This window comes from Colletotrichum costaricense (genome assembly GCF_030867565.1).
Source record: "Colletotrichum costaricense strain IMI 309622 chromosome Unknown Scaffold_13.1, whole genome shotgun sequence".
Classification (NCBI taxonomy): Eukaryota; Fungi; Ascomycota; class Sordariomycetes; order Glomerellales; family Glomerellaceae; genus Colletotrichum; species Colletotrichum costaricense.
In genome coordinates, this window is record NW_026848242.1 from 856,835 (window position 1) to 873,895 (window position 17,061).

Genomic DNA, 17,061 nt, shown 5'->3' on the forward strand with positions numbered 1-17,061 from the left:
TGGGGTTTTGCTCACCGACCCTCGTCGTCTTGAGCAAAGAGGGCGGGAGTTGTTACAAAACTGGGGAATTTCTGGAAAAATGCGCACCCCTGACCTGGACCGAACGGTAGGTGGCGGGGGGAGGATCCGTTTGGCTCTTCGTTTGCTGCGTCTAATGTTTGGAGCGTCAGGAATGATGCGCTTTAACTTTTTCGAGATGTCGTCGTTGTCGTCGGGTCGTGGAAGGCAGGAAATGGAAAATGATGCAAGAAGGACGAGAGAAGTAACGAGACGGGAGATGGATGGACGCTCCCAACCGAGGGAGTGAATGAGTGAGGTGCACACTTCACCTCCAAAGTCATGAGTGCAGGCCAAGCAAGGCCAGGCGGGAGGGATGAGTCCAAGGTAACGGGAGTGGAAAGACGGGCGGTTGCAAGCAGTTGACGAGCAACGCAGCCGAATGTGATTCGATCAGAGGAGCAGCACCCCCCCTGTAAGGCGTTGAAGGGAACTGCGGCGGGTTGCTTGGTACTTTGGGTACAGGTACAGGTAGGCTGGGCGGCCCACACCTGAGTCTCTACGTTACTGCATCTATGGGTATACGCTACCGCTTCTTGCGTGCCTTACAGCGTAAAAGCGAAGGAGGGGGTGGAGAAGAATAACGGGGAGATGGATGTCAAGGGAAGGCAGGCGAAGGGTGATTTAGAGTAGGGGAGTAGGCGGTGACACATGTCCTCCTGCAACGCATTATTCGGGCACTGATTCAGTTGAGAGAGGTGTCGAATGAGTGATTTGGTGAGGAGGCGTCCGTACGTTGAATTGTATGCAATACCTACCCACCCCACGTATTCCTTAAGGTAAGGTAAGGTAAGGTAGACCTGTGGCCAGAACCTGACGTGGCACCGGGCTGAGTTGCAACGAGTTGCGCCTGGACTGGACGTGGACGGCGACGCAATGGGACTGTGGGAGGGAAGTCCCTTGGGGATCCACAACGGGCACTGCCAGAAGCTCGGGCCACACCCATCACTGTCATTGGTAGATTCCATCAGCCAGTGTCCCTCCGTCCAGAAACCGTTCCTCCACACGGTACAGAACCAGTGTGCGAAGCGGGCAAGACGTACCGTTTCAGAAGCGAACGAGAGCTCGCTATCGCACCGTGTGACATCCTCTTTGCCCATCAGCTCCCGCGCATAGTAAACATCGGACATGATCTGCCTACCCTTACCTTGGCACCTTGGATAGGCAGACCAGCACGTTCCTCGAGGATTTAGCATCGTGGCTGACGTGCAAATGGACGAAGCCATTCGCCATCGTACACAGACGTAAGGAAAAGTATTCACCTACTCAAGCAGGCGGCGTGCCTAGAGTGCCTGGCTCAACGATAAACCAGAAAGTGGCTGGACTGTCTCAATTCAAGCAATGATCGAACATCAAACCACTTCTCTACGTAAGGTCGCGGTGGTAGGTACGCAACTAGTCTCGAATAACCTCGAGCAAGAATGGTCTGAATAGGCCCGCTATCGACCCGAGTTTCGTCTCGAAGCACCTCGCTTTTCCTCCGTCATAGCTGCAAAACTGTCTCTTGCTTCACATCATCTCGGAAAGCAAACGCACAAGATCATGCCTACCTATGCCGCACAAAGTTGCCGTCACAGTGCTCCGTGAGAGAGACATTGCTGCCTCAAATAGAAATGCCCATGTCTCACGTACCTGACTATCTTACCTTAGACTCGCCGGACTACCTACATATACCACTTACTTACCTTTAGCACCAACACATAAAGTACCTAAAGTACCTACGCCGATGCACTTTCCATCCAACAAACTCGATGAACCAACCTAACCATCAAACATCCATCTTGCACCCAAAGACAGACTGGCAGAGTAAGGCAACTAGAATGCTTCCCAAAATAAACCCCATCCTGGCCCAACCAACCTACACTACTACTTTACCACCCCTCCTCCCATGTATTGATACCCTTCCACCCTTTCCCTCCCCCCCTCCTCTCCTGCAACGAACGGCGCGCGAACCCGCCGTCCATCGGGCACCAACAAACGAACCGCATGTGTGCAGAGTCCCGTCGACCTGTCTCTCGCACCAATCACCGCCCCGCCCAGCGAATAAGCGCCCGGGCCATGCATCCTCGTGCTTTTCTCTCGCGCACCACACCACCATGAATCAATCAATCAATCAACCCACCATCACCTGTATGCCATTATCCGAGGTTGTTTGAGGTAGGCAGGCGTAGCTACTTGATCTTGAAGTGTCTACGGAGTAGTTGTTGGTCCTTGTAAGCATATTTTATCTGGTACCGTCCACGTTTGGATGGTCGCTCGTTTCACCGTCACATCCACTTCAGATCGATCCCATGGAGCAGCATCATTCAAGTATCGTTCCATTCCACTATTCAGCCATACCTGGGTAAGAGTAATGTGTTATCCAACTCTCCAACCCTAGCCAACTATATGGTGCTTTATAGCCATCTCTCTTGTGTAAAATAACTCGTAAAAATTCATCATCAAACAACTTTTTTATCCCAAGGCTGTCTTTGAAGTCTCAACTCCGATGTATATATATCCACCCAATTTTTTGCGCTTTGAGAAGAGGTCTACGCGCATGTACGCTCTATGCCGTATAAATCACACTTATATCGCCCATTGATGAGAGTCTGCAAAACTTTTGCGTTTACAAACGGTCCAGGAGACCCTGGCTCTCGAGGAGCAGGACAATCTGGTGAACAATGGAGCGGACCGTCTGCTGCTCGAGGTTGACGACGAGGTCGGCCTTGGCGGGCGCCTCGTACGGGTCGTCCACACCGGTGAAGCCCTTGATGTCGCCGTTGCGCGCCTTCTGGTAGATGCCGCGCTTGTCCGTCTTCTCGGCGTACTCGAGCGGGGTGGCGACGTGCACGAGGAAGAAGGGGCCGGCCTTCTCGACCAGCTCGCGCGCCTTCTGGCGGGCCTCGTCGAATGGCGCAATGGGCGCAGCAATGACGGCGGCGCCGGCGCGGGTGAGCTCTGAGGCGACGAAGGCGATGCGGCCAACGTTCTTGTCGCGGTCCTCGCGGCTGAAGCCGAGCTCGGAGGAGAGCTCGTGGCGGACAGTCTCGCCGAGGAGGAGGGAGACGGAGCGGCCGCCGCCCTGGTTAAGCGTGACTTGAAGGGCCTTTGCGATCTGGTCCTTTCCGCTGTTGAGCAGACCGGTGAGGAAGATGGTGAAGCCCTTTTGGGCGGGGAGGGGGTTCTGCTCGCGCAGGACCTTGACGACCTCGGGGTAGGAGAACCACGCGGGAATCTCCTTGCCGGTCTTGAGGCGGTTGCGGAGCTCGGTACCAGAGATGTTGGCGGTGTGAGTGCCAGGAGCGATCTCGTTGGCGGGCTGGTACTCGTCGCGGTCGGGGATGTAAATCATCTCCTGGAACTCGACCATGGTGATGCCGAGCTCGTCAGAGTACTTCTGGACGGCGACCTGGGCGTCGTACGGGCCGTAGTGGTCCTTGCCGTTCTTGTTCTTGCCGGGGCCGGCGTGGTCACGGCCGACAATGAAGTGCGTGGCGCCGTGATTCTTGCGGATGATGGCGTGCCAGATGGCCTCGCGGGGACCGCCCATGCGCATGGCCAGGGGTAGCAGGGCCAGGGCGGCCATGCCGTTGGGGTATCTGGGGAGGAGGGCCTTGTAGACGCGGACACGGGTGAAGTGGTCAATGTCACCGGGCTTGGTCATGCCGACGACGGGGTGGATAAGGACGTTGGCTTGTTGGGAGCGGGCGGCGCGGACAGTGAGCTCTCTGTGGGCGCGGTGCATGGGGTTGCGAGTCTGGAAAGCGACGACCTTGTTCCAGCCGAGCTTCTCAAAGTGCTGTCTCAACTCGGCGGGAGTGACTTTTGATACTCGTTAGTCTCGATGTTGTGGGTTTGCTGCGTTGATATGCGCCAAGGGCATGGTGGACTTACATCTGAGGTCGAGGAAGTCGTAGTGAGCAAGACGCTGGATAGCCTCGAGCTTACCGCCAACGTAAAAGTCGTTGGTATTGTTGAAGAGGTGCTTCACACCGGGGTGGGTGTCGTCGTCGCTGCCAAAGACCTCAATGGCCTCCTTGACTCTAGAGAAACATGTCAGCCGATGCCAATTCCCTGAAGACATGTTTGACCTACCTGTCGGGCTTGTAGACATCCTCAACGGTAAGGATGGCAAGGTTACGGTCGTCTCTAAGGTCGCGGAGGGTGATGCGCGCACCGGGCTTGATGGAGAGGGTGTCGATCTGCTGCTGGGAGACATCGAGGGTGATGGGCATGGAGAAGAGAGCGCCATCGGCGAGACGGTTGTCCTTGACTACTCTGCACCAATCATGTTAGCAACCAGCATCTTCTGGGGAGCTAGCCTTGTTCGCATGTTCAACGTACCCATTGTAGTCCTTCTCGGTCATGAAACCTATAGAGATGCCACCACAGTCAGTCCCGCTGTTCTTGGGCGAGCAACGTAATCGTGGGGAACTTTGCCCCTCCAAAAAAAATCATGGCGGGGTCGTTTCCGCAACGCAACCCCACCACCCTCGTCGCGCAACGTATGCAGAAGGGGGGCAACCGCCGCAGCAGCAGCCAGCAGAAAGTAGCAGCAACAGCGCGGGCAGTAAACACCACGTACCTTCGAGAGGAGAGAAGCCACCGTTGAGGATCAGCTCAAGATCGCAGAGGTGACGCTCGGTCAACAGGAGAGAAGGGAGCTTGTCGGCCTCGGCTAACAGCTCAGACTGGCGGGGCGCATCGCGCGCGAAAAGGTCCTTGAGGACACCGCCGTGGGGAGAGTTGGCCATTGTGTATGTCTTTGAAGAAAGCGCGAAGCTTTGTAATAGGGAGCGGGTTATTATGGGATCGTCAAAAGACACACTCTAGACGATGCTTAGAGAGGAAGAGAGAGAACACACAACGAATTGAGCCTGCAGCTTCTCGTTGTAAAGGGAATATTGGGTATAAAAAGGTAGATGGGAGGGGATTCACGGATGAAGTAGAAGAGACAGGAGAACAAGCGGGAGAGGGAATCTGGCGAGGAGACGGGCGAGGGCAAAGGTGTCTTTTATTCTCCTCAGACACACAGACAGAAGGACAGAGACAAAGTGAGAGAATTGTCGCTCGTTCCCGGCGTCAAGTCGGCCTTGCGTGTGTTGCTGAGGTGCGCTGCTGGTGCTGTACGGATACCCCGTTGTCCAAGGTAAAAATTGGAGGCTGTTTAGTTCAAATGACGTGATCGCTACCTTGCACATGTACCCTCCTTGGCGGCATGCCATGTACTCTTAATTACCAATGTTGGCTCTTTGTAGCCCTCTCTGCCGCAGTCAGCCACGACTAAGTCATGTTCGCCACGATAAGTTACCGTAAGGTCCCATCCCATCCCATCCCATGCCGTCCGAAAAGAGACTTGGTCGCGGTGCGTAGCCGCGGAAAAAGTCTGCTCTTCTCCATGCTGTTGCATGTCTGACCCGGAGACTGACCCTGGGAGATCCATGAAGCCGTGGGGTCGCTGTTTTGCAATGTCGCGGCTCGGTGTTCCGGCATCTTTTTGGCGTCGGGACGGGTATTGGTAATAACCTACTCCAGGTCTGACAGAACACCTCAACCCAGCCTGACCACCCCATGTTTACATTGCGTCGAAGAGGAAAGCAGAGGCTTCTTGGAATAGCGTAGAAACTTGCGATACCAGCGCAATGAGTTCTTCGTCAAGGGTCCTCGTCGGTGGTATGGCGCAACGAAGATTGCCAATTCAAAGTACCCCGCCAAATGTGGCTTGATAAGCCCCGATATCAATCATCAGGGACCCTGCGCCACGTTCTACCCTCGTCCCGACTCCCGACAACGCGCCATTGCAAGACAATTTCGTGCCAGAAGCTGCAGGACAAGCCGCAGAGACGTTGTCAAAGTTGCAATTCCTGCCTCATCTGGCGTGCTGGCGCCCAGCCTCTTGGCTTAGACTAGACACCTGTAACCTCACCTTGAAGAGCTCGCCAACAGAAGGGCTGAGAATACCAAGCGTCTTCCGCCCTTGGCTACTCTTGGCGCCCTATCAACGTCCAAGACTCGAGACGTATGTCAAATCTGTATTGTAGAAGACCGTGATGGCCTCTTGCGCGCCATTCAGATTGTCACGATGGCGACATGCCGCTCTTTGCAGAACTTCCGTTGTGTTTCTTGGCACATGTCGTTCCAGACTAGAAGTCATTGAACGTGCTACAGAACGGTATGCTGGCCAGTCCAACGTGGACCCGATCCTTTGGATAGGCTTTTGACAGCAGCTTATCTAAAAGCTTGTAGATCTCGTCCAAGAATATCGTGTCTCGACTTGGACCGTTTCAATCTCTTTGCTACGAAGTGCAATCGGTCAGCTCGGTGAGGGTGGTGGGGTAGCCCCGACGTCCGCGTCGATCGGCTGCGCGGTTGTCGGTTGCCGGCCCCCGGCTGCCGGCTGCGGGGTTAGCCCGATGTCGCTTGACACACCGAGATCCCTTGCTCCAGTTCTTTTCTCTATGCCGTGGACATTGATGACATTCCGTGTCCACTCCTTGGCCGCCATGCTCCACCGCCAGCCAAGTTCCCGAGACTAAGTTCCTGAAGATCTATGGCTCCGGAACTTCATTGGCTATTCGTTGTGGTGGATATTCTTCTTCGCGGAATCTTGTCGCCATGGAGTTTCGCCCACTCAATTCCACAATACTGAGCGTAGATCATCGAGAAGTGAAAACTCGGATATCCTATGACGCCAGAGGTACGATAGAGGCTAGATTCGTAAGGATCCAGTGTTCAGGTTGTCCCTCTTTGGGGAATTTCTGTTAGTAAAACCTCGCGTTTCTCCCCCCAGTTTTGGTTTCGTTGAAGTTGTCTGATTGGATTTTATGGTCGTTGGATGCAACTGTCCGAATAAATACTCGTGCCGTTTTTTATTCATCTGCGTTTAGCCATAAAAACCTTCCAAGCTTGAACTGTACACTTGCAAGCCTTTCAAAGAGACAGAATACCCTTAAGTGAAGATGTCCTTCAACAAGTTTCATCACACCACACAAAGGCCTCCACGTAGGATTCTTGCGCTGACGCGATCGCCAGCACCTTCGGATACACCACTAGCACGCCTCCAGGTCCAAGTGCTCTAGTTCGAGGTTTCACATGCCGAGAATGATCTCTCCGTCCTCCAGATACGAGAACTTCGACGAACCAGGGACGAGCGAGCTTCTTCGCTTTCTTTGATGCCTTGCCATTACTCATTTCGTCAATCAAGATCAAACCATCATTGGTCGTGACCTCATCACGCTTCGCTGGAGCGTTCATACGTATTCCCATAGCATTGATGAGACTTCTCTGGCGGTAGCAATGGTATTGATGCCGGCGGCTGAGTATGTGTTCAGACTGAGCGAACTGGTACCTGGCGCTCACATATTGGCGTTGTCAAGTTTTCGAAAAGGAGCAGCGCAATCCCTTCTCAAAACAGTCGGCTATTGTAGTTTCAACGAGGTCAATGGTATCTGGGTTCGTATGCTTCTGGTGGTTTTGGAACGCATACCGCCTGGCGATGCAGTCCGATATCAATATTCAATTCGTCGACTCCGTGGCTCCACGAGTAAAAGCTAGCGGAGACCGGTTTTGCAGTCAGTCAACTGTGGTGAGGAATACTCACCGTCATTTATGAGAGGATTCCTGTCATTGGAGCAAATTGACGCAGAGCATATAGGCAATTGGCCAAGTTTGCGGCCCTGCCTGATGCCCCTTGAACGATATTGATAAGGCTGCTGGACGCAACGGGCTCTAGCCGTGCTGGTAATGGGTGCAATGCGGCAGTGCAGCTCCTGAACGAAATGTTCTGCTCGCCAGAATTCTCAAGTCGCCTAGCGGTCATCTGGGCTCGAGCCAGCAATTGCAGGAACGACGAAAACCCAAGCTTCGGCCTCTTCCTGTGATTCGAAAAGAGACAGAGCAGCCTAGCATGGAAGAATGAACGTTGGATGACTCGACCGTATTTGAGACTCGATGCTCGTCCAGATACCCTTCAACCAGATTCGAGAGCCGGCTGAGCGAATGGCCATTTTCTTTGTATGGTGTCTGGGTTGTTGCAAAGTGATGAAGTCATAGTTCCGCGCCGTCTCTTCGCGAATTCGACATTCCTGTGTCTCAAAGCCACCGCTAGGCAAATGGGGTGTTGCTAAGCAGGGGGTTTGCCGACCGAGAAGTCAGCCGGTACCAGCATTCCTTGACTGTGAATCTCGATGCCAACTTCTTTTCCATCGAAGGATTTCGTGGCAGAAAGGGTAGATCGGCTGAACCTGTCCATTCCATGGAGCTGTATCGACGCAGCGTGCCGTCTGGACTCGAGGCGGCTCTAGGGCAAGCCGCCCCGGAGGTTTACACCTCTGAGACGCTTCAGAATGTAGCCAGACCTCGTGGCAGAAGTACTTCCGACCAATGGTGATGCAGCACGAGGGAGATGGAGTCGAGTTGCAGACCAGTGGTCGGGAGATGGACACGCAGATCTGCGGTGAGTGTTAGCTTAAAAACGTTTGGCAGCAGGGGGATGGGATATGCCGGCTCATTTGGGAGAGAAAAGGCTGGGATTGGCGGATTTGGTGCTGGGCATCGTTGGCAAGCTTCTCGCGTGGCTGGGGATGGACGTCGAGTGGAATGGGTTTCCCGCCGTGGTGGAGTACGATGGGGTCAGGTTTCTCGAATGGCGAACGCAACGATTGAGGATTCGGGAGACGCTGCTCCCGCCTAATAGTTTTTGATGTCTTGCTCTTGAATAGTACTCGGAACGGATATTCGTTGGCAACGGAGCGGGGAAGTTTGATAAATGCCAAAGATGGCGTGCCTGATGCGCACGTGTATCCGTGATGTGCCTGGCACGCAACTCCGGACTCAGGCGGCAAAGACGGGTTTGAATTGTCTTGGACGCCGAGGCTTTGGGAAACCGCAAGCTGCGTTTATATCGGTAGCGTCCCGGATCAGCGGTGGTTGAATACCTAGCTCGCCATTGACGATTTGGGTGGCTGGTTTCAGACCAAGTCGAACTCTTTGTGTACTCCGTACGAGCACAAATATGTGAGTGACGAAATGATTGTAACGAGTCCAAGTCGACCATGGATGCAGTTTATCAGAATTGGCTTGCGGTCGGACAGGGCTTCTGAGTAGGGATGAGAAATCGGTAATTTGACAATCTAAAGAGAGAAAGTTGCCCCACGCAACCTCAGTTGGAGCAGAAATACGGAGCAAGAGAAGAGTCCGATGCAGACTCGGTCTTTCGATGATTGATGGCTGGAGGATGGAAGCGAAAGAAGATCGCGGCGCCGCCGAAGCATGGGCCAACGGCCAGGTCAGAGCTCTTCCCATTAGAGTAGTCAGGTACGTACCGCTCTGCTCAGAACAGCAAGCTGCTTTTCCCTGTGGTACTTTACCTTACCTAGGTAAGGTTAAGATGGTAGCACAGTAGCTAGAGCGTAAGCGGCTAGAGTGTGGTAGAAATTGATAGAGACTCCGTTAGGTCAATGATCTTAGCGGCCCGACCGATCCGAAGAGGCTTTTCCACAGGGAACATACCGACTTTCCAAGAATTGGTCTCAACGTGCCTGAATGTGAGGGTTGCACCAAGTATCATCGCCTGATTATCACGCCCGGGTACATAATGCACCCGCTATGCATTCCTGATTTCCGATGAAGCTGAGCTGATGAATGGGAGCTGTAGGTATCTTCGCACCTAGTGACCTGGCCCAATGGATTCGACGTCAGTGGTTATCGCCAGAATACCTACGTGTATCCATAGTGCAGGGAGAAAGGTAGGGAATATGGAAGTGCCTGGTAGGAATCGATACATATCTTAGGTTGCGTAGGTACGGAGTATGTGGTTGTTGTTTGTGCGGAGAGTGACATGTGTCATTGGGAATTGTGCTATCAACCTTGTTTTCTTGCCCGAGTGCTGCAGCAAACTAGGTCCGGATGCTGCCGCCATCGTCTTCTCGGGTTCGTTTTACTCGCACACGTTTTTCACTCATGTTGCCTTGGATCAAGATGAATGGCCTGGGATGCTTCACAGGTTTCAATCGCTCGCAATGCCCAATACCAGTGGCCAGAGTGACCAGACTCCCAGAGCAGGTCTTCGTACCGCTAAGCAGCGCCGTGCGTGCTGATGCCATCCATGATCCCGGCGCCATTACCCCTGCCCCCGTATCCCGGTTTCGACCAGTTTCGGGCAGGTCGAGCTGCAAAGGAAAACAATCCACCACCCATTCGTTCTCCATCTGCCCTTGTCCGTCGACGGTTTGCCGGTTCCAGGCCAGGGCCTATGAAATGGCATTCCAAACCAGACATCTTGCCCAGGTATTCCTACACTAAATGCTAAGTGACTGAGGTGTGTGTGTGTGTGCTGAGGTGGGTAAGGTACCTCTGTTACCGCCCGCCCAGGCACACACACCGCACCGCTATAGAATCATCATATGAATACGAGATATCCCTTCCTCACCCTTTCTCACCATCCACTCTCGTCCATTCATTCACCCATGTCTGCGGCCTGCCTGTGCCTCTCTTCTCCAGGCCCTCTCCTCCCTTCTACTCCTACGGAATACTCCTCCTGCCTCTCCCAGCTCACTCGTCAGCTTCTACCCCAGACTATATTCGCATCTGGTTCTGGACCCTGACTTGATCCCGCCTTCGCCTTGTTCTTAACCGATCCGGTTCGAGCAACCGCCGTCTGCAAGTGTCCGCTGTCGCGCCTGATTCACCACTGCGGATACAATTGCAGTCTGCGGCTTACTGAGTCTGGCTTCCCTGTTTGGCTGAATCACACCCCAAATCCAGAATCACACCAGCGCCCTGCCGGTCCGCTCATCCTTGCCGTCGGTTCTGCGCCGATTTGGGGACAATCTTGAACATCAAAGACAAAACCCCTGCAAGACGGCCATTATCTTGCACTTGCCTCCCGCCACTACGGACCCTTCTCGCCCCTGCCTTGCCGCTCTTCTCCTGAGGCTTTTCTACGCGCGCCGTCAAAACACAGTCGATAATCCAACAACAACAATTTCTCTAGCAATCTTCACGACAACTCGGCTCCATTACTCCGTACCCTTTGTGCCGTTGCCCCAGCAGGATATTGCTTCGACCTCACGCAGAAACGTACTAGTCGCTCAACATCCTAGTCGAAGCACCCCAAACACCTCCATCTCGTCTCGGACAGGACCCTGAGCTCTCCACCATTCATCAAGGCACTTTCTGCTGCTTCGGGAAGCCCACTTACGATCTTCCGTGTCCTCCGAGCCACCTCCAAACTTCGACCCAGCCAAGGCATGCGACACAACTGAATACCTACATGTCTTTTGCCATTGCTTCTCAGCACTTGGTTCGATTTCCTCCAGACATCACCGCTCCCACTACGACATAACCCGCATTCGCCGTCTTTGTGTGCACGCCCATCAGCATCCTTCGGGCATACCAGCCCAGGAGTTTCCGAATCGCCCGGTCGCTCCTTTGCGCCAACCGCCCACGATGGCCCGATTCGGAGGCTCGACTTCGCTCGCCGCGACCCTGATCGTTCTGTTCAGTTTCTTTGCTACGATCTTGGCAGCCACGGAAACTGTCTACATCACCGGCTCAGATAAAGATGGCAACAGCAAGCAGCTCGCGGTCAATCGCAATCCTGGCCTGTTCACTGGCGATTTTGGCGACTGTCTGGGAGGACAAAGTTTGTTCAACATTACAAAATTCGATGCCGCCTACTATGCCGACAACATGACTGTCCAGTTCCATTTGGACGGTACGACCAATATCAGAAACGAATCATTAATGAGTAGGTTGAACTAATCTGAACTTTTATCCATGTACTAATCACATATTGCAGTGCATATCAACGTCGAAGCTTGTAAGCTACATTCAAAACTTGGGACGAACCTGCACGTAGAGATGGGGTATGCTGACTTGAGGCAGATGGCGAGACGAGATTCGAGATGAACTTTAACCCCTGCATGGCCAACATCGCTAGGTGCGTTCTAGCCCCGACGCCTCTCAAGACTGTCTGCTAACTTTCCGCAGTCTGTGCCCTCTGAACGCCAGCAAGCCCATCACTGCATTTGCAGAGTTCAGACTCACGCCTGCTCAGATCGACGGCATTCCTTCCATCGCCCTCGATATTCCCGATTTCGAAGGTTCTGCGCGCATCCAAATCTTTGCAAACTCGAGTCAGACTCAAATAGGTTGTTTCCAAGCCGTCATGCGGAACGGCAACAGCTTCTCCCACCCAGCCGCGATTTCATCGATATTGGGCGTGTTCACACTCGCCGCGATCCTGGCTTCTGCAGCAACCGCCATGTATGGTGTTAGCATGCCTCATATTAGGACACACTACGCCCATTCACTGTCAGTCCTGGTCATCTTCGAGACTTATCAGACCGTTTTCTTCTCGGGTGCCTTGTCCGTCGACTGGCCTAGCGTTCTACCCGCCTGGTGGAGCAATTTTGGATGGGCCGCCGGCATGATATACAGCGAAAAAGTAATCAATTCGATCGACGGTTTCGCCGGCGTGACTGGTAATGCCAGCCAAGTAGGTGGTGCAGGATCGACCGTTATCAACACCGGGGGTGGCCTCGTCCAGCAAATTTATGGCCGCTCGCTCGACACTTTCTCGACGTCTAGCGATGGAGCGCCCGTTCCGAATCTCGTGCAGCGAGCGACTAGGGTTTACAACACAAGCAATCCATACGAATACTACTGGGCGGGAGACCCCGTCGCTCCGGGCATGCCTACACCGGGCAAGTGGATTGGGTTCGCCGGAGACCTTTCTGCCCTGGGCATTCCGGCCGCCGATGCTTTCACACTTGGTCTTATCTGGTGGTTGGTGGCCATTGGACTGGTTGCCGTCTCCATCGCTGCGTTCAAGTTCATGCTCGACTTGCTTGCTCGGACAAAGCTGATCAAACAGGATCGCTTCTTGTACTTCCGCAACCACCTGGGCGGATATCTGGCAGTTGGTGTCCTGCGCACGCTACTCATTTCGTTCTCCTCCTTGATGACCCTGGCGCTATTCCAGTTCAATATTCGCGCGCCGGCCGGCCCGACAGCTATCGCCGCGATCATCTTCATCATCTTGCTCATTGGCGTTGGCGGCCTTGTAGCCTACGCATGTTTCTTCCGTCTCCGCCTCGGCAAGTATGAAATGGGCCCCGATACGATCATGTTCGAACAGGGCAAGCTCTTTGGTTCAATACCAGCGGTTGCAACAACGCGTGCCAGCGAAATTGGCGAAAAGGAAACCACCGCCAAACGTTACGGATCCCTCCCGTTCTTCAAGATCCGATTTATTGACGACGACCCAAACCGGACAACGGTCCACCAAGACGAGGTTTACATCAAACGTTTTGGTTGGCTATCGGCTCGTTACCGCCGGACCAGATGGTGGTTCTTCGCCTGCTGGCTAAGCTACCAATTCATTCGGGCCTGCTTCATTGGTGGCGGAGCACGAAGCCCCCTTGCCCAAGTTTATGGATTATTCGTCTTCGAGATCATCGCTTTCGTTGTCTTTGTCAAGCTCAACCCCTTCGAGGGCCAAAGAAACACTTCCTTGGCAATCTGGATGCTGGGCATCACAAAGATTGTCACTGCAGGATTTTCTATTGCCTTCTTACCCGCATTCGCCATTGGTCGCATCCTCTCTACGGTTTTCGGCATTATCATCATTGTCGTCCAAGGATTCCTTGTTGTTGCCGTCTTGATTCTTATTGTTCTAGGTGCCATATCATCATGGATGTCGCTTTACCGAAATCGCGAACAGTTCCCCGAAGTGCTGGATGGAATTCGCATCAAGTACTACGAGCATATCCAGGCTAGAGCCACTGACCTGCCGCCACCACCGAAACCAGATCCGAAGATTGAAGAGCCTCGGGAGCCACCGCAGCCATATTTCTCGGTCAACAATGTTCGCCGGACTCGCAAGATTGAGGACGATGACGAAGAAGACCAGGTTGGAGATATCATTCGGCCGGCCAATGCTTCAGTAGTACAATTTGCGCCAGGTACTACCACCACCCGACGAACCCGGACAGATAGTGTCAGCTCGCGCTACTCTGTTGGTAGCTTGCCGCGCCGCGCCAGACCACACCGCACTTCATGGAGTTCAGCTGATTTTGCTGAATGGGATGCCAACAATAATGCGGATCGGCCGGGATCATCGCTCGCACACCGCAGCAGCTTCGGTCATCAGCGCAAAGTGTCGCACTCTGGATCACAACCTGACCTCGGACGCTCCGCCAACAACTCGCCGGCGCCTGCAAGATCGGTGTCGATGACGAACAACGAGTTGCGCCGTCTCATGACTCCCACCGAGGAACTTCCAGAGGAGAGTGTAATGACACCCGGGAGCATGGCCGAGCCTGAGACCAGCACGAAACACACTGATACCGCCATTTCCCCCATCCACGAAAAAGACGAGCATGAAGCCAGGAAGGAGAATGCTTCTCCGGTTGAAGAAAAGCCCCAAAAGTCCTAAGCTACCATAACGAACATCAGAGCTGGTTTCACAACCATACTGCATCAGGCCTTGACACCACAAGCGCCTCCATTTCGAAACTGTGTCGACATTGGTTTCCTTGTTGTGGAATTGCACTGCATAGACGGTCAATATTTTTGACCTTTACGAACTTTCATGAGAAACGATCACTGGGCGTTAGCGGAAATGCTCATTTGAAGAAGAAGAAACCCCTTATCTTTGTAATGGCACTAATGTGTGGAGGACAGGCCGGCCGTTCCGGCCGTTGCTCACATCTTGGAACGTGCACATATTTGTATGGCCTCTGGATGAGCCGCAGTACATGGATACACACTTATAAAAGCAAGAAAGTGGCAGGCTCCAAGCATAGAGATTGAGTTGACAGGTAGACCTAGAGAACAGTATCAAGTCTTAACATAGAGTCGTCTTAAATATGGCATAAGCTATTCCCTTTTGTGCACAAAAAACACTCGCAACTCCCGCTGGTTAGTTACCTTTCTTCCAGATTTCAAGCTTATTGGACCAAGGTGGTTGATGTAGAGCTTTCTGAATATCTTTGGCCTGTCATTCACCGTAGGAGATAAAGAGACAAAGGTAAGTGGCACCGCCACTTATTCATCCCAACTCATCCGCGCCACGAGAAGGGTAATTTGTGCTCAAAGGTGGCAAGGTAGATAGCAAGGCTACTTGTGGCGAAGAGCTTTGGTTTTGAGGCTCATGCTCTGCGGAATTTATGCAAAAGATGGGATGAATTGTTACGGAGTTGGGCAATGATGGCGAGTGGGATTCGAGCTGGTGAGTTGAGGCGCATGGTTATCAGATGAGGGTACATGTAGCTTTCACCTTTCTAGCGTGGTATTGTCGACTGGTGAGATCGTTTTCTGAGAATGGCTACTAATACTACTACTTTTTTGGTTGTCTCCTTCCTGTAGGCCAAGACACGTTGGGCTGCGCGCAAAGAAACAAACATGCACGGGATAGCTCTGAAAAGGTTCAGGATGTGCAGCTTTAGACATCTCTCTAGATTACTGAAATAATTAGAGGAATGGGCTTCGCATATTAGTTTGGGGAGTTCAATCATGAACAATTCAGTATCACCCGTTGAAGCGGAGGGCATCCCGGTGCCGCCCAGCAACGCCACAGTCACCAATTACGGAGGAACATTCCTTGACTTCTACGCCTCGACGGCACCTAGTACCGGGCAGCCATACCCCATCGGGACTCTGAATTCGACTACTAGGCGGATGCGAGTGCGAGCCGGGTGAACCTAGAACGACTAGGTACCACCTTAGTATGCTCGCCGCCACTTACACTCTGACCCTCTACCACGTACGTCCCTTGCTATCGATCAGGATTAGAGATATTGTGGAAGAATGTGTGCAAAAAAGATGGCTTGATTCATATCAGATAAGAGAGACGTCGAGTGCGAGAGCCCGTCGTCATCTCGCGAATATTAGACGAATGGAGGGGCGCGGGGTGAAAGTCTATCCGATAACGCGTGTCGCAGAAACATCCCATAGGAGCCTTTCGCAAGCCACACACTTGCCCTACTGTGGTATACTTCTCGCATCGAGCCGCGACGCCTTCATCTGAAGTTTCGGGTGTATTTCGGACCCCCGATTTCGATTCGACACTGCCCTGCTGTTCTATGCTGTCGTATTCGCTGGGGCCTATGTTCAGCTGCCCATGTCTTCGCATCCCTTCGTCATTGCTCACATCAACCTGTGTTGCCCCCCGGACCCCGACCCCGATCTCTAACTCCTCCTTGGAGACAGGTTAACATTGACAAGTCTATATCAAGCTTGACTCCCGGCTTCGTTCTCTGACTGCAGCTTCCCTAGAACCACAGTCTTCGAATCAGACAACAACAGCAAACACCACGTCCCCTACTACCACAAATCACAATCGCTTACCAACAACCACACCTTCTAGACTTTTCCTGAAAAAAACAACAAAAATGTGTTGCCGAAGACGCCGCGCAGCCCGCCAAGCCTGGCTTGAACAACGCGCCCTCGCAGGCGGTCCCCGCGGCTGCGGTGGCCCCCGCCACTTCGGCCCCGGCCCCGGAGGCCCACCCTTCCGTCCGCCTTGGGCATCAGGAGGCGGCTACGGCGACGGCGGCGGTGGTGGCCCCCCCTTTGGCAGATGGCGCGCCATCCCACAAGACAACGTCCCCCAGGACCCCTTTCGAGATCCTCCCGCCACCCCTCGAAACGACCCAGCTACTAGAGACCCGGAAAAGGGAGGCATTAAGATGAACGTTAAGGACGTTGAAAAGAGCACGCCCGCTCCCTCCGCCCCCGTCCCTACTCCGGCTCCAGAGGGTGACTCGAAGAGGGTTTCATTCATGTCTGGTCCGTTTTCGCGGTGGAGGGAGTCCGTGAGGAGGTCGTCTTCGAATGCGACATTGCCTCCTAGATATACCTCTGGCGTCACCGAGGCGCCGCCGTACTGGAGCGGTGAGCAGGCGGGGAATAGGCGGTCCTTGCCGCCGGATTACGATGTGGCGATTAAGAACTGAGGGAGAGGATGACTTATGGAGGATATATGACGGGAGATATTGTAGCGTGTCATGTGGACAA

General features: G+C 53.5%; 4 protein-coding genes across 4 annotated transcripts; 3 read left to right on the forward strand and 1 right to left on the reverse strand.

Annotated features, from left to right (window-relative positions):
• Positions 1–2,665: 2,665 nt before the first annotated feature.
• On the reverse strand, positions 2,666–4,793 carry CCOS01_11726 (sulfate adenylyltransferase; the record flags this gene model as incomplete). The annotated part of the gene is made up of 5 exons (XM_060459877.1): positions 2,666–3,861; positions 3,934–4,082; positions 4,135–4,317; positions 4,384–4,411; positions 4,625–4,793. 5 exons carry the CDS (start codon positions 4,791–4,793, stop codon positions 2,666–2,668), a joined length of 1,725 nt encoding a protein of 574 aa, XP_060309708.1.
• A 5,152-nt stretch (positions 4,794–9,945) lies between these two features.
• Positions 9,946–10,341, forward strand: CCOS01_11727 (uncharacterized protein; the record flags this gene model as incomplete). Its single annotated transcript, XM_060459878.1, has 1 exon — positions 9,946–10,341. The coding sequence occupies one exon, from the start codon at positions 9,946–9,948 to the stop codon at positions 10,339–10,341; it is 396 nt and encodes a 131-aa protein (XP_060309709.1).
• A 1,146-nt stretch (positions 10,342–11,487) lies between these two features.
• On the forward strand, positions 11,488–14,479 carry CCOS01_11728 (transient receptor potential ion channel; the record flags this gene model as incomplete). Its single annotated transcript, XM_060459879.1, has 4 exons — positions 11,488–11,788; positions 11,840–11,860; positions 11,926–11,980; positions 12,031–14,479. The coding sequence occupies 4 exons, from the start codon at positions 11,488–11,490 to the stop codon at positions 14,477–14,479; spliced, it is 2,826 nt and encodes a 941-aa protein (XP_060309710.1).
• A 1,957-nt stretch (positions 14,480–16,436) lies between these two features.
• CCOS01_11729 (uncharacterized protein) lies at positions 16,437–17,000 on the forward strand (the record flags this gene model as incomplete). Its single annotated transcript, XM_060459880.1, has 1 exon — positions 16,437–17,000. The coding sequence occupies one exon, from the start codon at positions 16,437–16,439 to the stop codon at positions 16,998–17,000; it is 564 nt and encodes a 187-aa protein (XP_060309711.1).
• Between the last annotated feature and the right edge of the window lie 61 nt (positions 17,001–17,061).